At 37.3% G+C, this 25,245-nt stretch overlaps 1 protein-coding gene across 1 annotated transcript in view; it reads left to right on the top strand.

Moving 5' to 3' along the window:
• The window catches only part of BLTP3A (bridge-like lipid transfer protein family member 3A), a 76,145-nt gene that overhangs the window by 46,219 nt on the left and 4,681 nt on the right, over positions 1–25,245 (top strand). Inside the window, exons 9-20 of the mRNA XM_072641815.1 lie at positions 5,927–6,013; positions 16,136–16,306; positions 16,700–16,848; positions 17,336–17,477; positions 17,805–17,998; positions 18,462–19,930; positions 22,397–22,590; positions 22,969–23,123; positions 23,214–23,364; positions 24,058–24,305; positions 24,903–25,011; positions 25,137–25,243. Coding sequence (XP_072497916.1) covers positions 5,927–6,013; positions 16,136–16,306; positions 16,700–16,848; positions 17,336–17,477; positions 17,805–17,998; positions 18,462–19,930; positions 22,397–22,590; positions 22,969–23,123; positions 23,214–23,364; positions 24,058–24,305; positions 24,903–25,011; positions 25,137–25,243 — 3,176 coding nt within the window. The remainder of the gene's footprint in view (positions 1–5,926; positions 6,014–16,135; positions 16,307–16,699; positions 16,849–17,335; positions 17,478–17,804; positions 17,999–18,461; positions 19,931–22,396; positions 22,591–22,968; positions 23,124–23,213; positions 23,365–24,057; positions 24,306–24,902; positions 25,012–25,136; positions 25,244–25,245) is intronic.

The following is a 25,245-nucleotide window of genomic DNA, read 5'->3' on the forward strand; positions in this document are numbered from 1 at the left end:
AAATTTCCTCTCTCTCTCCCTCCTTGAGAAGGTATGCAATTCGACATAGGTTGTATACATGTGCAGTAATGGAAAACATGTTTCCATTTTCAATCATGTTGTGAAAGAAAACAGACTCCTCAAACCCCAAGAAAAAGTATTAAAAAGTATTCCTCCACCTGCATTCAGAATCCAGCGTTTCTTTCTCAGGAAGTGGATAGCATTTTTCATCATCTTTGAAAAGGCTTGGATCATTGTGTTGCTTAGAATTGCTTTGTGTGTCTTTGTTCATCCTTCATTTTAGAAGAAGATCATGACATCAGAGAAATGATGACATGACTTGCACTTGATTTTGCTTTGAATGAGGGAGGGCTGTGCAGGCCACCAGCCTCACTTCTCCTCCAGAGCCATCTGAATCCAGTGACCAGATATTCATCAGGAGAAGTCATTCACAGTTGATCACTGTGGAGTATTGCTGTTACTGTGTGTACAGTGGTCTTGTTTCTGCTCACCTTACTTTGCATCATTTCATGTAAGTCTTTCCAGATTTTTCTGAAACCATCCTGCTCATCATTTCTTATAGCATAATAGTATTCCATCACAATCGTATTCTGCCACTGGTTCATTTATTCCCCAATTGATGGGCATCCGCTCAATTTCCAATTCATTGTCACCACAAAAAGGGCTATAAATAATTTTGTTCTGATAGGTCTTTTTTTAAAAAAAAATCTCTTTGGGATACAGACCTAGTTAGTGGCATTATTGCTAGATCAATGAATTTTATAGCCTTTCAGGCATAATTTCAGATTTCTCTTCGGAATGATTGGATCAGTTTTACAACTCCACAAACAATGTATTAGTGTCTCTATTTTTCCATATCCCTTCTAACATTTATCATTTCCCTTTTCTGTTATATTAGCCAGTCCGATAGGTGTGAGGTATATCTCAGAGTTTTTTAATTTACACTTTTCTAATCAATAGTGATTTAGAACATTTTTATGTGACTAAGTTTTGACTGCTTCTTCTATAAACTGCCTGTTCATAGCCTTTGATTATTTTTCAAATGAGGAATGCCTCATTTTCTTATAGATTTAACTCAAATTATGTATTTGAGAAATGAGTTTTTGTCAAAGAAACTGGCTGTATGAATTTTCCTTCAGTTTTCTGCTTTCCTTCTAATCTTGACTACATTGAATTTTTTTGTGCAGAACTGTTTTAGTTTAATGTAATCAAAATTATCCATTTTACTGCTTGTGATTCCCTCTATCTCTTGTTTGGACACAAACTCTTTCCTTATCAGTAGATCTGATAGGTACATTTTTCCATGTTCCCCCAATTTACTTACACCACCCTTCATATCTAAATCATGTACCTGTTTTGACCTTATTTTAAAATTTTCCCTTTATATTGATTAGAGAAATTGGTCTATAATTTATTTCTCTGTTTTGGCTCTTTCTGGTTTGGGTATCAGCACTATATTTGTATCATTAAAAGAATTTAATGGTACTCCTTTGCCTATTTTCCCAAAAAGTTTATAAAACATTGGAATTAATTGTTCTTTACATGTTTGGTTTAATAATTTGTGTGTAAATCCATCTGACCCTGGAGATTTTTTCCTTAGGGAGTTCACTGATGGGTTGTTCAGTTTTTTTTTTCCTGAAATGGGGTTAGTTAAGTATTTTATTTCCTCTTCTGCTGACCTGAGCAATTTCTGTAAATGTATCCATTTCCCTGAGATTGTTGGATTCATTGGCATTCAGTTGGACAAAATACCTCCAAATTGTTGTTTTAATTTCCTCTTCTTCATTGGTTTTAAATTCACCTTTTTTTCATTTTTGAGGTGGTAATTTGGTTTTCTTCTTTTAAATCAAATTAACCAAGGATTTATCTGCTTTATTGTTTTCATGAAACCAACTCTTAGTTTTATGTATTAGTTCAGTAGTTTTCTTAATTTCCATTTCATTAATCTCTCCTTGATTTTTCAGAATTTCTAATTTAATTGGGATTTTTAATTACTTGTTTTTCTAGCTTTTTTTCTTTTAGTTGCACACCCAATCTCCTCTTTCTGTATTTTATTCATGTAAGCATTTAGAGATATAAAGTTTCCTCTAAGAACTGCTTTGGCTGCATCCCATAAGTTTTGGGATTTTGTCTCATTGTCATTCTCTTGGATGAAGTGATTGATTGTTTCTGTGATTCATTGTTTGACCCATTCATTCTTTATGATAGATCATTTGTTTTCCAATTAAATTTTGACTTGTCTTTACATGGCCCATTATTACATGTAATTTTTATTATATCATGTTCTGAAAAGGCTACATTTAATATTTCTGCCTTACTGCATTGGATTCTGGGGTTTTTATACCCCAGTATATGGTCAGTTTTTGCATAGTGCCATGTACCACTGAGAAAAAGGTTTATTCCTTTCTAACCCCATTTAGTTTTCTATAGAGGTCTATCATATCTAAATTTTCTAAAGTTTAATTCACCTCCTTAATTTCTTTCTTGTTTATTTTGTGTCTAGATTTATCCAGTTCTGAGAGGGAGCGATTGAGGTTTCCCACTAGTACAGTTTTGCTTTCTATTTCTTCCAGTAACTCCCCTAACTTCTTCTCTAAGAATCTGAATGCAATCTCACTTGGTCCCACCCCTCCCAGTGGGTTTTGTCTATTTTTTTTTTCTTTTCTATTAAAGGGCCATCCCCATGACTACTTTTAAAGAGGCCTATTCACTGAATGGGCATTACCTCACTTTAAGTGAGTACCTGAAAAGGCCTTATCCTAAGAGGTCATGGTCTCCCATTGCATCCTGGATCTTCTCCAGTCATCCTGATGAATATCTGGTCACTGGATCCAGATGGCTCAGGAGGAGAAAGTGAGACTGGTGAACTGCACAGCCCTCCCTCACTGAAAACAAAGTCAAGTGCGAGTCATGTCATCATTTCTCTGATGTCATAGTTCTCTGAAAACGAAGGACAAACACAACAGCAACTTATCCCTACTTGTTTGTTTCTCTGTGGAGTTTGATGTATTCATCACATACCAAAACTGTGTGTTTAACCATCCTTTGTCTATTTCAGATATGATTCAGATTCTTCTTGTGCCTGATCTTCTTTCTCCTTATTGCATATTTTATGTTCTTTTTTGTGCACCTTTATTATTACAATAGGAAGTTGCACTCCTTTTTCCTTTCTACCCTAGTGTGCTCCTTTTATCCTCTCTTATCTTTCCCCTCTTAAAGCCCTCAGAATAGTACCAATCTAACCCCAGGTCCTGTATTGTTCTTATTTCATTCTTGGACCATTTGATGACATCAAGGTTCTGAAAGGATGCTCTGTCTCTTCTCCCCACATTAGAATGTTTGCACTGCATATCATCATACAGCTACTTCCATTCACTCAAATAAATTAACATTTTAGATTTCTCTGGATCCTTACATTTGTATTTAAAATTTTCTTCTTAGTGCTGGGCTTTTTATCAGAAATATTTGAAAGTTCTCTATTCCACTGAAGGTGCATCTCCCTTCTTCCCCCACCCCCAACAGGATTATACTTAACTTTGCAAGTTAAGTTATTCTTGGTTCTAAGTCTGTATCTTTTGCCTTTTGTAATATTGTATTCCAAGATTTCCTCTCCTTTATAGTAGGGGCTTCCAGATCTAATGTGAATCGGACTGCTTCTTTGGTACTTGAACTGTTTTTCTTTATTGATGCTTTCACTGATGTAGGAGCTCTGGATTTCAACTATGATATGCTTAAGAACTTTTCCTTTTGGTGTTTCTTTTGGGAGGTGATTTGTGGATTCTTTACTTTGTTCTTTCGTTCTAATGGACCTAATGTTTCTAAAAGATCAATTTTTATTTATGATTTCTGGAAACATAGTGTCCAGGCTTTTAGAAAAATAATCATTTTCAGGGAATTTGCTTATTTTTTAAATATCTCTCCTTGACTTGCTTCCCAGTTCAACTGTTTCTGATAACATATACCTCATATTTTCCTCTATTTTTCTGATCTTTTGATTTTGTTTTACCATTTCTTGCTGTCTTGTAGAATAATTGATTTACCTCTCAGATCAAATTTAAAATCCTCTGCTTGACTTTTTAAGTCCTCCATAATCTGGCTTCTACTATTTTCCTTGTCTTCTTATGCTTTATTCTTTCCTTCCCCTTCCTTATGTTAAAAGACTCAGTCTCCCAACTCCATGCATGCCTGGAATTTTCTCATTTCAGTCTCTTGGTTTTTCTGACTTCAGGCCCAGCCAAAATCCTACCTTCTGTAAAAAACCTTTCCCCTTTAGTCAGCTATGTAGTACAGGGGATAAAATTCTAGGCCTAGAGTCAAAAAGACCTGAGGTCAAATCCAGCATCAGACATTTGTTAGGTGTGTGACCTTGGTAAATCACTCAGCCTCTGTTGTTTCACCATCTACTTCCCAGGGTTGTTGTAAGGATCAAATGAGATAATATTTATAAAGTACTTAAGTAGTGTACCTGGCACATAGTTCCTTTCTAATTCCCTTACAATGTTAGTGCCTTCCTTCTAAAATTATCTCGTCTTGTCTCTATCTCATTCCATGTAGTTGCTTATTTACTGTCTTCCCCATTAGATTGTGAGTTCCTTGAGAACAGGGACTTTTTCTTTGTCATTTCTTTGTATCTCCATTGCTTAGCAACATGCCTGGCACATGGTAGGTGTTTAATAAATGCCTATTGCCTTGACCTTATTCTCCTTCTCTCACTTGGCCTCTCATCTGCCAGCTTTGCTCATTTTCACTGACTATACTCCATGCCTTCAGTTCTTTCCTTCTTTGTCTCTGTCTCCTTGCTTCCCTTGACCTTCAGCTTTCCACAAAAATCCCATCTTCTGCAAGACACCTTTTCTGATCTCCCTTTTAATGCTTTGTCTCTAAAATTATCTTGTTTATACATAATTGTTTAGATGTTGTCTCCCTCATTAGGTTGCAAGCTCCTTAGAAGCAGATGTTGTTTTTACCTCTTTTATCCCCAGCCCTTAGCATAATGCATGGCACAAAGAAGACAGTTAACTAATATTTCTTAATTTGTTTTTTTTTTTTTCCCTGAATGTTTGGTTCTGGTAGGAGATAGAATAACACAATGAAAAAGTGTTGGATTTGAAGATAAAGGACTTGGATTCTAGTATCAGTTCTTCCACTCACTTGTCAGTTTCTTAGGTCCTCACTTTCTTTAGCTATCTATCTGTAAATGAAGGCCCTTTCCAGCTCTAATTTATGATTCTTATTTGTTTATAGAATTACTCATCATTGCAGAAGATCTGAGACCCAAAGCTAAAGGGAAAGAAATGAGAGTTAGCTCTAATTTTCTTGGACTTTAGATTATGACTGTACCCACAATACCAGGGTATTATGCAACAAGATGGTGTGACTAGCAGTATTGCAACTGGGGGAAATGGTTTTCACTCAAAAAAAAACACAGAAAGAAAAAAAATTGATTAACCAGAGTCACAGGATATCAGTTGGAGAACCTGAGATTAGAATTATCCTTGAGTTGACTGTTTCTCTTGCCTTCCTGGAGTATCCATTTGCAGAGGGAATTAGATGGAATGAAACTTTTTTATTCTGTAGCAATGTGCCTCAAAGAGCCAATGCCTCAATTTTTTCAGTTCATCTGAAAATGTTTCCTGTAATCTGCCCTTTAGGTCCTCAAGTACTGCCCTTTGACCGAATCCAAACTTCACAGAACAAATCCCTTTAATAAAAGGGATTTGTTCTGTAAAATTTGGACTCAGTCAAAAGGCTGCCCTTGAGGACTTAGAAGGCCACATGTGACCTCCAGGCCACAGGTTCCCCACCCCTTGTCTAGGATGTCAACAGGATATTGGACTTGTGCCTTGAATAGGCTTTGACTCTCCTTCAAGTAGCGTTTTGGGTTCTTTGTGCCATCTTAAGCTAATAATCTATAATCTTCTTCCAGGGGGCTCAGCAAACAGAGTGATGGGTGGTGCCATGCAACTTACTTTCCGGAAAATGGCCTTTGACTACTATCCTTTCCACTGGGCAGGTACGAACATCTTGAACAGAGAAGGAATTACAACATTGCTAGTGGCATTGCTCTTGGGCCAGTGGATGGAGCCTCAGTTTAAGGTTTCAACCCATAATATTTGGGATGGACGGAGTTAGATTATCATTTTTATTGCTCACAGGAATGTTATAGACTTCCTCCTCAAGGAAGCATTTTACTGCTCTTCCAGAGATTTTGTTGTGTATTGTCCATCGGCAGGGAGCAGGGAGTCCTCACCAATGGTGAGGACTGTGCTATGATGCTTTAGTTAGACTTCATGCCCATCAAGACAAGATCTTAGTGAGGACCTGGGGATCAGCATCTTGAATGCAGTGAGCCTTGGACAGATTCATCAAAACAAACTTAGCAGAATTTTATCCATTGCTGTTAACTTTGTGCAGAGAACTGATAGACTCTGCTGAGGGAGGTGGAAGGGTTAGATAAGACATAGTTCTTGACAGTCCCTGACTTTGTATATTTTGTGTAAGAGGAGATAACAAATACACAGATAACTATAACACACAGTAATTCATGATAAGTACATTAAAAGAGGTACAAAGAAAGTATTATGTGAAATCTGAAGTGAAGGGAAAAGCCATTGTGTAGATAGCACTCCAATTGAGCTTCAAAGACCAGCTCAGGGACTTTCAGCAGTCTGATGAAGTAAAAATTTGCATCTAATTTTCCCTATCACCTCAACAAATTAAGTAAAAGAACAACAAGTAAGAGGAAAAGAAATTCTACAGAGTTTGTCCGCACGTAAAACAAAAACAGTAAAAGCCCATAGGCTTCCACCTTTGCCCCTGGCCTAGTGCTGTGAGCTCCACGTAGGGACAGCTGCAGAAACAAAAGGAGGCTAGCATTAACAACAGGTAGGCCATTGGTAGCCACAGCTAAAGCTGTCATCAGTTACAGTGATATTTATAATTTCTATAGGTGCCTTGTTTCAGTCTTTACTTTGCACAACTTTTCCTGGATTTCATTAGGAGTAAGTGGGGAGAGACTATTCCACCCTTTAGACAGAACCACAGCAGTTAAGAAAAAAAAACTTAAGAAAAATAAAACAGTGGAAATAGTGAAGAAATAAGCAAAACAAAGAAAAATTCTTAGTAACAGTGAAGAAATATCATGAAGTAAGAGAGTGCCACGATAAAATTATATTACAAGTAGCTAGAAAAAGACAGATCACATAACAAGAACCTCAGTCAGCATGGTTCCTCATTATAGGCAACTAGATGGAATAGTGGAGAGAGCACTAGGCTTCAGTCAGGAGGACCTAAGTTCAAATTTAGTCTCACACATTTACTAGCTGTGTGACCCTAAGCAAATCATTTTATCATCTGTATCTTAGTTTTCTCATCTATAAAATGGGGATATCATTAATATTGTTGTGTCTGTCCTTCGTTCGCAAAGAGAACCATGACATCAAGATATTATTAATTAATAATTTATTATTAATAAATTAAATATTAATATATAACATAACTATATAATAACAAGGAAAGATAAATGTGTAGATATTTAATAAATATATAAAGTAATTATATATAATTTATTAATATTAGTAACAAGAAAAGAAAGTCTGAAAGAGGCAAGCATTATACTCAATAGCAAAATGAAATAAATTACACCCAAGCATAACTTATTTCGTGAAGTTGAGCATAATGATTGAGGAGGAAATAGACTTGACAACTTTTAAGCATTCTTGTTAAGAAAACCAAGTCTGGGAAAAATCTTTGAAAAAGAAACACCTTGGACAAAATATTAAGAAAGAAATACAAATTTGAACAACTTGAAAGGGTTGTAATGAACCAGTGTGTATATTTTGGAAGGGAGAAAAGAGATCTTTGCAATTCTGCCCTACCCTTTGTAATGGCTAGAGAGTAAACAGAGAAGCTTTGTGCTCAGGAGCTTGCCAAAAATATTAAACAGCTAAACACCTTGTGGGAGAATAGGGAAGGAGTTACTATTTCTTATAACTGAGATTCCATAGATAAAAATTTTTCAGCCATAGAGGTAAGGAAGTGAGAATCTCAAAATGAATCATACTCTTATTCAGACTGGGTAAAGAAAGGCTTAAAAGTTTCATAGTGGTAGAAAGCAGAGGGTCAGTTATCTTAATGGAGAAGTGGGATTGAGGAGGTAGTTGCCTCAAGCAAAATAAAATTACATTTTTTAAAGGGGGCAAGGCATAGTGATTTATTTCTAGGCTGGAAGAAAAGGGAAAGGAAAAAACTGGGTTCAGATTGTTCTTAGCAGTATAATCTATGAATAACTAGTGTTGATTTGTCTTTTTTCTTTTTTCTAAAGAAAGAATTGTGAGAAGAAATATTAAAACAAGATCTCATGGAAAGAAAAGCAGACTTAATCAAACCTTCATATAAATGGGATAAACTCACTCATAAAATAGAGGAGGGCGCAGAAAATATTTGAAAGCAAAATTCAACAATTTCTGCATATAAGAAGCAAACTTAAAATATTAATATTCATAGTTAATATGAGTGATTAGAGTGGAATTTATTATATCCAATCTGAATCCAAAAAAGTATGGCAGTCATCTCAAACAAGATAAAATAGATATGAATAAGAGAGACAAGCAGAGAAATGACATTATGCTTAAAGGTACCATATATTATGACACAATATTGGTGTTAACTATTCATGCATTAAATTACATGGCATCTGAGTACTAAAAAGTAAAACCAACTGAATTACAAAAAGACCTAGAGAGTAAAACAATGTTAGGGGAATTCCATTTACCTCTTTCAGACCTGAGAAAAATCTAACAGAAAGATAAAAAATAAAAATCTGAAGAGAATGTTACAAAATTTAGCTATGATCGGCCTTAGTGATTATTGAAAAGGAATCTTTATGTGTTTATGTATGTTTTCTGCATTATGCAACATATTTACAAAAAATTGATCACATTCTAAGTCATAAATTTAGCGGGGCATAATCGTTAAAGAAAACAACAACCAGTTTTTACAGACCATAATGCAATAAAAATTACAATTGATAAATGAAACATGAACAGAAAACTTAAACCTCAGTGGAGACTGATTAAAGTTAACCTCAAGAATGAGACAGAAAACAAGTCATAGAAAAATAGTTAATTTTTAGAAATCATCGCAGTGAGACAACATATCAAAATTTGTAGGGTGTAGTTCAAGAAATACTTGAATACGTGTCCAAAACTGAATTCATTATCTTTCCTCCTTTACCATCCTTTTTTCCTAACTTTTCTCATTACTATTGAGGTAACCACCATCCTTCAAGTCACCCAGCCTTGCAACTCAGGTTTTAAGGGGAGATTTCATAAGCAAACACAAAAAAGAAGGAATCACAAAAGACAAAGTAGACAATTTAAATAATATAAAATTGTAAAGCTTTTGCACATTTAGTAAGAAAAACTGTTGAGTGGTAACAAAATCTTTATACCAAATATGTCTAATAAAAGTCAGATATCCAAGCTACATAGGAAGTTTATACAAATAGGATGAATGAAAAAGCATTTATTTGGTACTTACTTTATGCAAAGAGCTATATGACTAAGAGACATTCCTTTTAGATAAGTGGTTAAAGGATATAAAGTGTTCAAAAAAAAAGAAATGTAACCAATTACCTATGAAAAATGTAAATTAAAACAGTGCTGAAGTTTTATCTCATACCCATCAAAATGGGAAAGATAATTAAATCTGGAACTGGTTCATTGTCTAAAAAAGGATACGAAGTCAAGTAAGATAACACACTCTTGTATGTGTGAATTGGTCTACCATTCTGGAAAACAGTTTGGAATTATACAATCACAGTTACTAAACTCTTCATGCCGTATGAGCCTGCTGCTTCTATCTTACTACCAGATGTGTATATTCCATAGAGGTCAGTGACAAAGAAGGGTTTCAGATAGATCAAATACTTGTAGCTGCTATAACTTATGTAAACATCCTGCAATACTGGCGCCTAAAACACAAAAGTGTGTTAGAACACCATCCTTGCTTCACTCTGTGGAATAATTCCATTTCTCTAGCTTGATAATTTATGAAAAGATCTCTGGGGAGTCCTCAGTCTGTTCAACACTTGAGCAGTTATTCCCCTTTTTGCAGTTAGACTCAAGCGATTGATTGATTGAAATGTGATCTCATCCAGCTAAGGAGAAATCAGATTAAATTGGAGAGTGGGATAGTTTTGACACTTCCTCCCCTTTTTATATTATACTTTTTTTGATAATAAAGAACTGGAAACCAAGTAGTTGTTCATTGATTGGGGAATGACTAAACAAACTTAAGACGTGATTATAATGGAATGTTACTGTGACAGATAACAAAGAATTCATAGAAACCTGGAAAAATGTTTATGTACTGATACAGAGTGAATAAACTGAACCAGAAGAACAGTATATATACCTAATAAGTCAGCAATGGCAATTAGAAAAGATGAGTGAAATTACATTGAATTTGGAGTAATTGAAAGATGAATAGTGGTTCTTGGGAATAGTTCATTAAAAATACTTCCCTTCTTTTGGCAGAGAAGTGGGAACTATGACAGTAGAGTAGAAATTGTTGGTATCTTTTTTGTTTGTTTGTTTAAGTGCTTTTCTTTGTTACAAAGGAGAATTCATTTCTGTGGAGGGGGAGATATGGTAGGTATATCTAAAAATAACTAAGCTGTGAAAACAAAAGTCATCAATAAAGATAAAACTAAAAAACCAAAGGCATATATACTTATCTGTGTGTTATATATGCATGCACATTTGCATATGTGTTTATAATGTGTTCATGCATAACAGCACTTCTGTAGCATAAGAAAATGGAAAACTGGGAATCCTTAAATTGGAGAATGGTTTAACAAATTGTGGTATGTGAATGTAAGGAAATATTGTTGCCTCATAAGAAATGATGAATGTGAAGAATTCAGAGAAACCTGGGGAGAACTGATACAGAGTGGGGAAAAAAGCAAAACCAACACAATATGCATAATGATTATAATAATGTAAATGAAAACAATACCGAAAGACATCAGAAATTATATTAAATACAATGACCAATCTTGGTTCCAGGAGTTTATAGAAGATCATAGATCTAGAGCTTGAAAGGACCTTATTGATGATAAAACAAATTTCTCTACTACTTGGTACCGTAGAAAAAATGTTGATTTTGGAGTCAGAGGACCTATTTTAAAATCTTGTTTGAATGAACGAATAAATGAATGGGAAGAAAATAACATTCAGCATTTACTACATGCCCAAGCACTGAGCTAAATGCTGGAGATACAGGTAGAAAAAACAAAGGTCCTTCTGACTCTTGTTTCTCTAGGAAATATTCCATGTATTTTATTTTATCCATTTAAAATTCTGAGTTCATAGACTTCATCAAGGCTCATGACACAAAAAAGGTTAAGAACCCTTGATAGAGGGAATCCCAGCGCCCTCCAGAAAACCTACTTGTGCTAGTCAGAAGAGATTCTACAGAGACAGTTGTGCTCTTAGGAAGTTCACATTCTAAAAGAGGACCACAGTATATATATAAGAGGGTTGAGTTGCAAGGCAGATGAAAAGGTCCAAGGGTCCATGTATTAGGGCATGAAAACCTCATAATCCAGTGCAGAAAGGCAAAATTATTAAATGGATCCTTTTCAGAGCATGATGCAATAAGAATTACATGTAATAAAGGGTCATGGAAAGATGGACCAAAAATTAATTGTAAACTAAATAATCTAATCCTAAAGAATGAGTGGGTCAAACAACAAATCATAAAGACAATCAGTAACTTCATCCAAGAGAAGAAGCATTTCTTAGTAGAAGTTTTATATCTCTAAATGCTTACATGAATAAAATAGAGAAAGAAAAGATCAGTGAATTGGGCATGCAACTAAAAAAGCTAGAAAATGAACAAATTTAAAATCCCCAATTAAATACCAAATGAGAAATTCTGAAAACCAAAGGAGATATTAATAAAATTAAAATTAAGAAAACTATTGAAATAAAACTAAGAGCTGGTTTTAATGGAGGAGGAAATAAAATACCCCATTTCAGAAAAAGAAACTGAACAAGCCATTAATGAATTCCCTAAGAAAAAATCTCCAGTGCTAGGTGGATTTACAAATGAGTTCTATCAAACATTTAAAGAACAATTAATTCCAATACTATATAAACTATTTGGGAAAAAAGGTGAAGGCGTTCTACCAAATTCTTTTTATGAAACAAATATGGTGCTGATACCTAAACCAGGAAAAGTCAAAACAGAGAAAGAAAATTATAGACCAATTTCCCTAGTGAATATTTAAATAAAACATTAGCAAAGAGAATACAGAAACTTTTCTCAAAGATTATATATTATGACCAGGTAAGATTTATATCAGGAATACACGGCTGGTTCAATAGCAGGAAAACTATCAGCATAATTGACCGTATCAGCAACAAAACTAACAGAAATCATATGATTATCTCAGTAGATGCAGAAAAAGCATTTGATAGAATACATCACCGAATTAAAAACTTTCCTATTAAAATACTTTTGAAAGTGTTTTATTCCTATTAATATAATTCCTATTAAAAACACTTAGCATAGAAATGAATGTAGTCTTCTTTAAAATGATAGGTAGCATCTCTAAAACCATTAGCAAGCATTATATGCAATGGGGATAAGCTACAAGCATTTCTAGTAAGATCATATAATAGACAAGGATGTCTATTATTACCACTTTTATTCAGTACCATTTTAAAAATGTTACCTTTAACAATAAAAGAAGAAAAAGAAATTGAAGGAGTTAGAATAGGCAAAGAAGAAATAAAGCTATCACCCTTTGCAGATGATATGATGGTATACTTAGAGAATCCTAGAGAATCAAGTAAAAAAATTACTTAAAGTAATAAGTAAATTTAGCATAGTTGCAGGCTATTAAATAAACCCACAGAAATCATTACCATTTCTATATATTACTAACAAAGCCCAATAGCAAGATATAGAAAGAAATTCCATTTAAAGTTACTACAGACATTATAAAATATTTGGGAGTCTACTTGCCAAAACAAATCCAGGAACTATATGAGCACAATTACAAAACACTTTTCACACAAATAAAGTCAGATCTAAATAACTGAAAAAATATCAGTTGCTCATGGGTAGGCTGAGCTAATATAATACAAATGACAATTTTACCTAAATTAATTTACTTACACAGTGCCACACTAATCACGCTACCAAAAACTTATAGAGGTAGAAAAAACAATAACAAAATTCATCTTGAAGAACATAAGGTCCAGGATATCAAGGGACTTAATGAAAAGAGATACAGGGGAAGGTAGCCTAACTGTACCAGATTTTAAATTGTATAATAATGCAGAAATCATCCAAACTGCTTGATACTGGCTAAGAAATAAAGTGGTGGATCAGTGGAATAGGTTAGGGAAGCAAGACATAATAGTCAGTGACTATAATGATCAATTTGATAAACCTAAAGACTCCACCTTCTAGGATAAGAACTCATATTTAACAAAAACTGCTGGGAAAACTGGAATATAGTATGACAGAAACTAGGCATAGACCAACATATTACACCCTGTACTAAGATAAAGTCAAAATGGGTACATGATTTAGATATAAAGGCTGATAGTATTAGCAAACTAGGAGAGCATGGAATAGTTTATCTGTCAGATCTACAGAGAAAGGAAGAATTTATGACCCAACTAGAGATAGAGAACATTATGAAATTCAAAATGGATGATTTTGACTACATTAAATTGAAAAGTTTTTGCACACAGCCAATGCAGCCAAGATTAGAAAGGAAGCAGAAAGCTTGGAAACAATTTTTACAATCAGTGTCTCTGATAAAGGTCTCATTTCTAAACTACATAGAGAACTGAGTCGAATTTGTAAGAATATAAATCATTCCCCAATTAAAAAATGATCAAAGGATATGAGCAGGTTTTTAGATGAAGAAATTTAAGCTATCTATAGTCATATGGAAAAATGCTCTAAATCGCTATTGATTAGAGAGATGTAAATCAAAACAACTCTGAGATACCATATCACACCTATCAGATTGGCTAACATGACAGAACAGGAAGATGATAAATGTTGGAGAAGATGTTGGAAAATTGAAACACTAATGCATTGTTGGTGGAGCTGTGAACTGATCTAGCCATTCTTGAGAGCAATTGGAACTATGTGCAAAGGGCTATAAATCTGTGCCTGTCCTTTGACCCAGCAATAGCACTTCTGGGTCTGTATCCCAAAGAGGTCATAAAAACAGGACCCACATATACAAAAATATTTATAGCAGTTCTTTTTGTTATGACAAAGAATTGGAAATTGAGGGGATGTCCATCAATGGGGAATGGCTGAACAAGTTGTGGTATATGAATGTAGTGGCATGCTATTGTACTGTAAGAAATGATGAGCAGGCAGATTTCAGGAAAACCTGGATAGACTTATGTGAACTGATGCTGAGTGAGGGGAGCAAAACCAGGAGAACATTGTACACAGTAACAGCCACATTGTACAATGACTGACTTTGACAGACTTAGCTCTTCTCAGCAGTGCAAGGATCTAAGACAACTCCAAAAGACTCAAGATGAAAAATGCTGTCCACATCCAGAAAAAGAACTTTGGAGTCTGAATGCAGATGGAAGCAGACTATTTGTTCTCCTTTTGTTGTTTTGTTTTGTTTCTTCTTTCTTGTGGTTCCTCCCATTAGTTCTAATTCTTTACATCATAACTAATGTGAAAATGTTTAATATGAATGTTTAAGTAAAGCCTGTATAGGATTGCACACCCTCTTGGGAAAGGGAGAGGAAAAGGGAGGGGGAGAAAATTTAAAATTCAAAATCTTATGGAAGTGAATGTTGAAAACTAAATTATTTTTTAAAAGGTCCAGGGGTCCTCAGAGTATAGCAGAAAGGCAGCTGATAATGCATCTTTTTTAGTATAATTTCCACCAATACAATCATATCTGTTCCAGGAAATTATTTGGCAGAGAAGCAGGAACTACGGGCAGAATTTAATGTTATGTTGTCAAATGCAGTCACATGCTGGACTAGTTTATGGTGCCAAAGACTGTGCTGACAAGAATTTTCTAGACAATCGCTATGGCTACTGCCATTCACCAATATGACTTTGGGCAAATCACTTAATCTCTTAGGATTTCACTTGCCTTATCTTTAAGTTGAGGTAGTTGGACTAAGAGATCTCTAAAGTCTCTTCTACCTCTTAATCAATGATCCTTTTCTTAGAAAAGCGGTAAACTACTGATAAAAAGTGTTGCATGATTTATTGTTGTTAGATATAGTCACTTTCTTGGTTGTGTTTTCTTAACTGGTTTTCTTTCATTTCTCCCTTCTAAGGAAGGATTCTGTTGTGGGGAGGGGTTTATTTGAATGTGACTGTGGTGTTAAAAACAAAAAAAAATCAATAAAATTTTTTAAATGGGTAGGAATTCAACTGATAAGGGAAAAAGAACATATTAGGTATAGCAAACAACATGAGTTAAGTTGTAAAAGCAAGAAAGCTACTTTGACTTAAGGAAAGGTAAGTAGTAATGAGAAAATGGTTGTTTTATTTAGGAGGCAATAGGAGATCACTAAAAGATTCTGTGTGGCAGAATGATGTGACCAGATCTTCACATAACTGAGTTTATGTAACTTTACCTAATTGACAATGGCATGAAGCATAGAGGAGATGGGAAGAAATATAAGGGCAGAGGGGACAATAGGAAGAGAAGACAGATTCAAGGGATATTGCAAACTGAAACAATAGGACTTGTAAACTGATAGGATATGAGAGATGAAGGAAAAGAGAGTCAAAGATAACTTTAAGATTTTGTGCACAGAAAATTGATGATGCTACTGGCTGAAACAGTGGTTGGTTGTAGAGGATGGAAGGGAAGTGATAGGTTTTTCCCTTGGTTTGGGAGTAGGATAGCAGGGAAAGAACTACATATGGCACAATAAAACAACTTGAGCACTTATTGGCTAGTAATTCATTGCTCCAAGAAGTGGGGATGGCTGGGGGTGTTGGAGAACAGATTTTTGTACTGGGTCTGTCTCAGTAGCTTGGGAGTAAAAGGAAATAAAGATTCCTTGACCTGGATATTTTGCTGAAAGCTTCTTGCCTGTCTATTTTACAGGAGAGAATTGTAGGCACTGGGTAAGGCACTGTGAGGCCATGGAAACCCGAGGCCAGTGGGCTCAGAAGCTGGTAGCAGAATTTCAAAGCAAGATAGAAAAATGGAATGAGGAGTCAGATTTGAAATCTTCCTTACATCTGGGGACAGACTTGTCTTTCCACAAGAAGTCAGGTGGGTGTGAAGATAATTGCTTTAGTCTGTCTGTTTGCCTTTACATAGCTAGAGGAGATAAGAGAAATAAGTTGCCTGACTCGCAGTACTTGCAGTACTTCTGGAAAGTTGCCTCCAACTTAATGTCAATAGATGGATCACTAAAGCTTCATCCCTTCTTCAGAGAGAGCTATAATAGTAAAAAGAAGATTACCATCACTTTCCATCAGGTTAATTGCTTGGTCTTTGGTGGAATGATTTCTTTGTTGTTTTGGTGGAGATTTTCTCTTCCACACCCAGCATGAACGTCTTTTCAGGATTTTAACTTCTTGGGGCATTTGTCACTTTGGTTAAACTTATATAACTCTTACTCTCCTCCAATGTGTCCTCAGATTTCCTGTTGTTATTTTGTAGGATCTTTCTCCAGTCCCCAGAAGACCCCCCTAGAGAAGAGTTCATTACACAGCCGCCAGGCTGCCCCTACTCCACTTTGGCCTCCTGCCTGGAACCGATTGCGCTCCAGCTGTTTGGTGGTGCGTGTGGATGACCTGGATGTCTATCAAGTAAGGAGTGAGAGAGAGTCCATGGTGTTGCTGCTAAACAGATGTCATATTTGCTTATGGGCACAGGGGAAGAAGAGGGTAGTGTGAAGAAAGCTTTAGGAATTTAATGGTTTGCCTGCCCTTTAGGAAGTTGGGCATCTTTCTGACTCTTACTGCAAAAGCTTACCCAGTTTTAGAAATGTGTTTAGGGAACCCTGTATGCCCTGCTGCTACGCATTTGCTGAGACAAAGAATTGACTGATTAGACTATTATTGGTAAACACTCAGTATTTGTATTGGATTTGATTAAACTGAAATAGAATTGAAACAATGAAAAGTGGTTTACATATAATTTCTATGAGAGTATTTATATAAAAGTTACTCTCTATGGCAGACTCTTATCTTTCACAGGCAAGAGTGACTGAGATATTCACTTTGTTTCCCAAACCAAGCTGAATTTTCTTTTGAATTTTGCTGTCAATGGTAATATTAGCTCCTGATGGCTTAGGTTTCTACAGCTGGGCAGCCAAGGAAGAAGCCATCCACCCTCCTTTCATGCAACCGAAAACTCTACAATCTTCCCACTCAGGTCTCTGCCATTCATATTGAATTTACAGAGTATTACTTCCCGGATAATCAGGAACTCCCAGGTAAGCAGTTCAACCTGAAGATGAGGGTTCATCTTCTAAGAGCAGACTTGGTCCCTGTCTCCTTTTATTTCTTTGTGTTGTACTCCAATTCTGTCAGTGTGTTATATTCTGTCTTTTCATATCTGTTAGAGATTTATCCTTTGTACACATTATCTTGTTTTCTGACTGCAGCCTGAGTTAAGGCTGATTTCTGTATCTTGGGCTCCAAATTTGTAATCTTGACCTGGGTAGCCATGCTTCTTCTAATTCCAAATTGGATGTTGTCTTTAATGAACCATATCTAACTACATCTGTGTTGTTGAAAGTTGTTTCTTCCTTGCTTTCCAGTTCCCTGTCCCAATCTCTACGTGCAGCTGAATGGCCTAACCTTCACCCTAGATCCCATCAGTTTACTCTGGGGGAACCTCTTCTTGCTGGATTTATATCGCAGCCTGGAACAGTTCAAGGCCATCTACAAACTTGAGGATTCAAGCCAGCAGGATGAACATGTGGATGTCCTGATAGACACCTTCCAATTGAAGGTAGAAAGAAAAGTAAAATTTCAGTCCCTTATTCTCAGCTATTGCTCCCCTTGACCACAGATCCTGGATTCATTCTGGCCTGCTCACCTAGTGAAAGAGGCAGGCAATGTAGCATATTGGAGAAGAGCACTAGATTTGGAGTCAGAAGACCTGAATTCAAATCTAGGTTCTGCCATTTATTACTTGAATGATCTTGAACAAAATAGACCCTTCTGGGCCCAAGTTTCTTCATTTAACAAGTGAAGGGGGTTGGACTAGATGATCTCTAAGGTCTCTTTTAATTCTAATTCTAGTAGTCTATTGTTTATAATCCTGGGAAACAGGTGAATAAGCAAAGCCTCCTGATAGCATCAATATTTTGGATATCTTGATATCTTGATAGCAAATATCAATATCTTGATATTTTAGGATTGCTGCGGGCATAGATAACCATTGTGAAATATATCTCACTCTCTTCCTGCAGTTGAGCCTCCCTCTGGAGAAAAAAGACTTGGCTTCCTTGCATCGTCCCCAGGCCCTTGTTATCTCCACTTCTGCCATGACCGCCACTAATACACGCCATGCCCTGCATTGTAGTTGTACAGATCTCCAGAACATCTTTCGTAGCTTTGCTGCTACTGAGTTCTTTCATTCCAACTATTCTCATTTTCCCAAAGCCCCAGGTGGATTCAGCCTCCTCCATATGCTTTTCCTGCATCATGCCTTCCAAATGGACTCCCGTATCCCTCAGTTCAGTCCTCTCCTTCCTCAGAGGGATCGGGCCTCCCAAGACCTCTGGTCAATCTACTTCACCCAAATATCCGTTGACTTTGAAGGGACAGAAAACTTCAAAGGACATACATTGAACTTTGTGGCTCCTTTCCCCTTATCCATATGGGTTTGTCTGCCTATCTGTTGGCAGCAAGCCCAGGCACAGAAACTGCTGTTGGTCAGGGAGGGAAAGATGAAGCCATCAGCTAGTTTTGGCAGTCCTGTCCAGCCCATGTTCCTTGCCCCAGAGTCTGGGTCTCATCAGAGGTCAAAGACAGAGTGTGATCTGAAGAGTCTTTCTGGACTTCCTGAGGTTATTAATGCTCTGAGAGAAGGGAATCGAGGTGTGGACAGCAAAGGGCCCACAATGGAAATGGAGGCTACAGCAGATATCCATGTGTTAGTACACTCTTCTTCCCACGTTCAAGTGAGGCTGAACCACTACCAGTACTTGGCTCTGCTCCGGTTGCAGGAGGTACTTCAGAGTTTTCAGGAGCAGTTGGCTCAGGACACCCAAGCTATGACTGGATCTCCCTTGCCACGCCAGACGGTTTGCATAGGTATCCTGTTCCCTAGCGCTGAGATAGCCTTACTCATGCACCCAGCCACTCCAACTGGAGAGGCTGGTTCTGCAGGCTCAGAGACCACTAGCCTCATAGATTCAGAGCTCTCTCCTTCAGAGGAAAGGGAGCTGAAGTCTGATGCTTCCTCAGATAGGGGTCCATTAAGTCCAACAAAGGTCCTGGAAGACAGTAGTATTGAAAATTTGGGCACTTTACAGGACAGAACAGATCTCTCCCATAGTAATGGAGTACTGCTACACCCGGAACCTTCTTCACAGCTGGGAGACAAAGCCCATGAAGAGGAGATCCATAAATCCATGGAATCCCTACAGAGTAACAAACTGAGCAAAACCCAGATATCTAACCCATCTGGTACACTGCAACAGGTGGTGAGTAGGGACACAGTTCTGAGTGATCAGAGCGAGGTGAACCCTGTGAAGAACATTGAGGAAGAGTTGGCCAGTGCTATACATTTGACCAAGGATGCAACCAAGGAGGCCCTTCATGCCACCATGGACCTCACCAAGGAAGCCATGTCATTGACCAAAGATGCCTTTAGCCTAGGCAGGGATCGGATGACCTCTACTATGCACAAAATGTTATTCCTTCCTCCAGCCAAGTAAGTATCTTTGACTGCTTCCTATATGAGCCCACATACCCCCTCCCTTTCCTCTACATCTTAGGCTTCAGAACTGCCTTTGTGTGCACCTTTAAAATGTGAAGTAACAGATAGGTCATGTTTGCAGCATAGTACAGGGTAAGGGGTTAATTTTTAGACTACTCATGTTGTTAATCAGTAGTAATGGGCAGACTGCAAGATGTATATTCCATTTGGCGAGTTTATCATTAGGGTCACATTCAGTTCTGTAAAGCAGATAGAGCACAAGTATTTTCCACAAAGCAGCACAAAGGTCGCCTGTGCTTCATATCATTTCATACAGTACAGTCTCATAAAAATAATTTTTTTTGTTTTGAACTGAGCAAACACCAATGATATGTTATTTCATATACAAAGGAGAATAGAAAAGGATTGTAATGAAACCATGAATCTCTATCATGTACATCAGTTCTGTACAGATTTTTAAAGTCTGTAGTAATTTAGCAGATTATTTCCAAAGCTGTCCTGGTTGCCTGTGCTTCCCTCTGAACCTTCCTTTCTAGCCCTTGGTGCGCCTTAGTCTGGCATCATTCTAATATCTTCTATGTATTTAGCATGTTACAGTTTTCAGAGAAAGTGCTTTCAGGTACATTATCTTGCACCAGATCTTCTTTAGGCTTGCCTGACACAAGATGGCACAGTGAGTGACAAGAGCCCTGGGCTCTGCCATCATCTGTCCAGGTAAACTTGGATGAATCAGTTACCATCCCTGAACAGATTCTTCATTGATGAAATAAGGGAATTAGAGGAAGTGACCTCTGAAGTTGATTCCAACTCTAAAAAGAATGAATTCTGCTTATCTTTCTAGCCTTTTCTACTACTCTTCTACATCTACCGTATGTCTTAACTGAACTAAAATATTCAGCAATCTTTAAATGCACCCTTTGCTTTTCTACCTTCTTGCCTTTGCTCAAGGCATTTCCTCTTCATAGAATACTGATTTCCTCTCCATTCCACTTGTTTAAATCCTACATATCCTTCAAGGCCCAGCTCAGAAGTCACCCTTTTCATTGATCCTTTAGGAAACAAGTGGTCTCTTCCCTCCTTTGAAATCTGGTAGCACTTTGTGTCTCTCATAATGCTGATTACATATTACCTTTAGTTCTTCAGTAAATATTTGTTAAATTGAAAATCCTAAACTTAATTGGAGATTGTAAATTTTACTCAGCAGATACTTTTAAATAAATGATTATTGCCTCTGCTGTTACTCAGTGGTGCAAAGGTCACAGATTTCAATTTTTTCTATAAATACTGTCACTTGATAGAATAACTTCTATAAGCATTTCAGATTAATGTTTAGGAGTGCAGTCCCAAAAGCTTATATATATTTTTTAAATTTCCCAATTATATTAAATTTTTTTGTTACGTTTTGAGTTCCAAATTGTCTCCTTCCCTTCCGAATCTTCCTTAGAAAAGGCCAACATTTGATAGAGATGTATGTGTGGAACCATATAGTACATGCCACTTATCAGTTCTTTCTGTGGAGGTGGATAACATTTTCCTTCATAAGTCCTTCATGGTTGATTTCAATGATTGCATCACTCAGAATAGTTTCATCATTCACAGTTACTCTTCAGACAATATTGCTGTTACCATATACGATGCTCTCTTGGTTCTGCTCATTTCATTCGGCACTACTTCATGCAAAGCTTTGCATTTTTTCTAAAGTCAACCTGCTTGTCATTTCTTACAGCACAAGTAGTATTCCATCACAATCATATAACACATCTTATTCAGCCATGCCCCAGTTGATGGGCATCCCCTCACTTTCTGATTTTTTGCCACCACAAAGAGAGATGCTATAAATATTTTAGAACATATAAGTTCTTTTCCTTTTTCCCCTATCTCCTTGGGAAACAGATCTAATAGTGGTATTGCTGGGTCAAAGGATAAGCACAGTTTTTTTAACTCTTTGGGTATAATTCCCAATTGCTCTCCAAAATGGTTGGATTAGTTCACAATTTCACCAACAGTGTATTAGTGATAGATTTCTTAAAATATCACAGTCATTTATGGCTATCTTCTCTCCCTCCCCCATGGCCTTAACACCCTCCATTCCCCCATCCTTTGAGTTTCTTTTTAACAAATAAAAAGAGTTTAATAAAACCAACACAGCCCAGCTGACAACCTATGTACCATTATTTACCCACAGTCCCTCACTACTTCTCTAATGAAAGAAGAGGGGGATATATATTCTCATTTCTTAGAGCAGCTAACAGTATAAGAGGTGATAAGAGAAAATAGTTTTAGGGACAGAGTGAGAAAAATACATAAGTTTTGAACTAGACTAGGTGAATTCAAGTTGGCAGTTATTGAAGAAAATTTTGATAGGGTGATAAATGAAGTCCAGTGCGTGTCACTGCAGATGGCTTTGGGAGGAATAAATGTAACGTCTAGCTCTGTATATGTTATTTTTTTTGAAAACAGGGAGCCCATAGCCAAGGTGGAAGAGGGAGGAACCTCAGCAAGTGGAGGAGCTGCCAAGCTTCGTTATTTCTCAATAAAGAGGACAGTGTCCCAGCAATCACTTGATGGTATCTCCCAGGATGGTGGTGGCCCTGAAGATAGGCTTTCAGTGGACAGTGATGGAAGTGACAGCTTTGTAATGCTTTTGGAATCTGGTAAGTTACAGCAGAGGTTAAGCCTTCAGGATTCCATGTCATCATCAGTGCGCATATTCATCTCTGGCAAATCATCCTACATGAATTCAGGACAGCAGGATTTACGAGTTAAAACTTCATAAAACATATAAATTTTCTTAACTTAAAAACTGGCAGATTTTTAACTTAGTAGTAGAATAAGATTGAAATTATACCTCAGACTTTATCTTTACACCATTATAAACATGTTGGTTAGTATTTTGCTCTTGTTATTAAAAGAAAATCTGGGATTTATGGAAAGAGGGCACTAGTCATTCGGTTATTTAGCAACTCATGTAGGTTTTGGGTTATGTCCTTTGATTTCTGGGGCACTTCCCAAATACTTCCTTTTTCTTACAGAATCTGGATTGGAATTAATACCCCCAGAACATCTCCCACCAGCACTGGATGACAGTGGTAATCAAGAGAGCCCCAGAGTAAATGATGACGGCCTAATATCTCCGGAGGTGAACAGCTCAGTTTCACCTAGCAAGAGAGACCCTATACTTCAGCCGGTCAGTTGTCCTTCATTTCTTCTGCAGGGTTAGGGAACAGGCCATTAGCATTGGTTGCTGTCTCAGGCTTTGATGATCTTTTCTTTACAGGTATCAGTTGTGGTCCTAAAGGTAAACCAGGTGGCTCTTGGTATTGAAGCACAAGATCAAGACTTTGCTATGGCCCTGCAGTCAGAGGAACTAACCCTCCAGCAGCCAGGCATTTTGAGACTTTGGCAGTTCCTGCATGAGCAGTGCCCAGGTAAGGGGGACTCCTACCCTAAGAAACTTGGTAGAATTTGTCTGGTGGATCATTAGCCCAGTTTCCCTCTCAGATAGGTTAGTACAAAGGGCATTTGAGTAGGTTCTAGATCTGACCGCAGTTCAGTTCTTTGATATTCATGTTTCTTGCCTACAAAACTGGGATAACAGAACCTACCCTGGCTACCTTTTGGGTGATTATATCAAATGAGCTAATGAATACGAAAGCCAAATTATTCTCTCATTGTATGTGCACAGCGATATGTTGTTCTCTCTCCTTCCAGCAAGTGTGTTCCCCATGGCATCATACTCAGTGCTGAGCCTTCTCATTCTCTCTGGGACACCTCCATGGGAGGAAGAATCTCATGAAAACCTCTTTTTAGCTGGAAAGTGATGGCATCTTTCTGTGGTAGAAGCAGATCTTAATTTTTAATGGGCTTCCCACTTCATCTAGGATCTATCCTTAAATAATCATTGTCCTTGAAAAAAAGAGGTAAACTTACAAATGTAGGATAAGTGAGGATATGCTGGGTTCTCTCTAGATATGCTTATATTGACAAGGAAACCAGAGTCCTGAGAAGGGAAGAGATTTCATTGAGCAGAGGGTCCTGTGCTCCCAAGTTACTCGCTCTTGTCCTGAGGATAGGTCTTAACAGGGTCATCAGAGTGATTTGCTTTCCGTGTTCCCTGCCAGAATCCCCAGCTCTGAAGACTAGCCACACCAAGCCAGCTGTGAGTCTCCGATTCGAGGTGGGACCCTCTGCTGCTGTTCACTCTCCCCTGGCTTCAAAGAATGGTTTCCTTCACCTCTTGGTCCATGGTGGCAGTCTGGAATTGTTAACTTCAGTGCTCAATGGCCTGGGTCCCTTCTTGGAAGATGAGGAGATTCCTGTGGTTATCCCTATGCAAATTGAACTGTTGAACATGAGCATCACCTTGAAGGTGAGGAAAACCTTTTCATTTTCCTTGACTCTGGAGCCTTTGTTGATAGTGTACCTAGATGATTCAACCTAGACATCCTTAGCCAGGCATTATAGTGATTTCCACTCCCTCCCTCAGGTGTCACATAACACTGTATTGTTTAGTAAGTATACTTGTCATGTATCCCTATTGGTGTCTTATATCCCAACTAGACTATAAGCTTCATGAGGGTAGGAACCATGACTTAAACTTCTTGTTTTCCTCAGTGATACTGTGATTTGCACAGAGTAAGGGCTTAGTACATGTTTACTGAATGACTGAGAAATTTATCTGATAGTGGAAGTTAATATTCAGTGTTCACCAAATCTCCTTCCTCAGAATCAAAAAACTTTAATTCTCATTCTAGCTATCAATAATTTATTATGTCCTTAGTTCTTCCTGTAAAATAGGAGGAAATCATTCTTGCCCCTTGTACATGATGAGAATGTTCTCAGAAATTAATAGATGTGAAAGCTCAAGCTTCATTGGAAGAAGATGCTCCAGAGAGTCAAGGCAGTATTACCTAGCCTGCCAGGACCTGGCTGGGGACATCAGGAGGTTGTTTCTCCTCTTCTATAGGATGATAGCCCCCCAATTTACCCCACATCCCCAGGACCTGTCCCTGTCACTCTGGCCTTGGAGCATATTGTGGTGAAGCGGGATGATGATGGTGTCTTCCACATAGTAGGTAAGTAGATCTTGCTTCCTTTTTGGGCATGTCCTCCCTTCTTCCCTTTTTTTCCTTGTAAGAACTCTGGAATCCACTTTCTTAGAGGCCATAGTTTGACACTATGCCATTGCTTTTTTATTCAGCTGCTGCCCAGGACAAGCCATCATCAGAAGGACCTCAGCATGAGAAAAAGCAACATTCAGAGGAAGAGGTGGTTGGATTACCTACTGGGATGCTCTTTGGACAGCAGGT

The sequence above is a fragment of the Notamacropus eugenii genome, chromosome 2 (assembly GCF_028372415.1).
Source record: "Notamacropus eugenii isolate mMacEug1 chromosome 2, mMacEug1.pri_v2, whole genome shotgun sequence".
Taxonomy (NCBI): Eukaryota; Metazoa; Chordata; class Mammalia; order Diprotodontia; family Macropodidae; genus Notamacropus; species Notamacropus eugenii.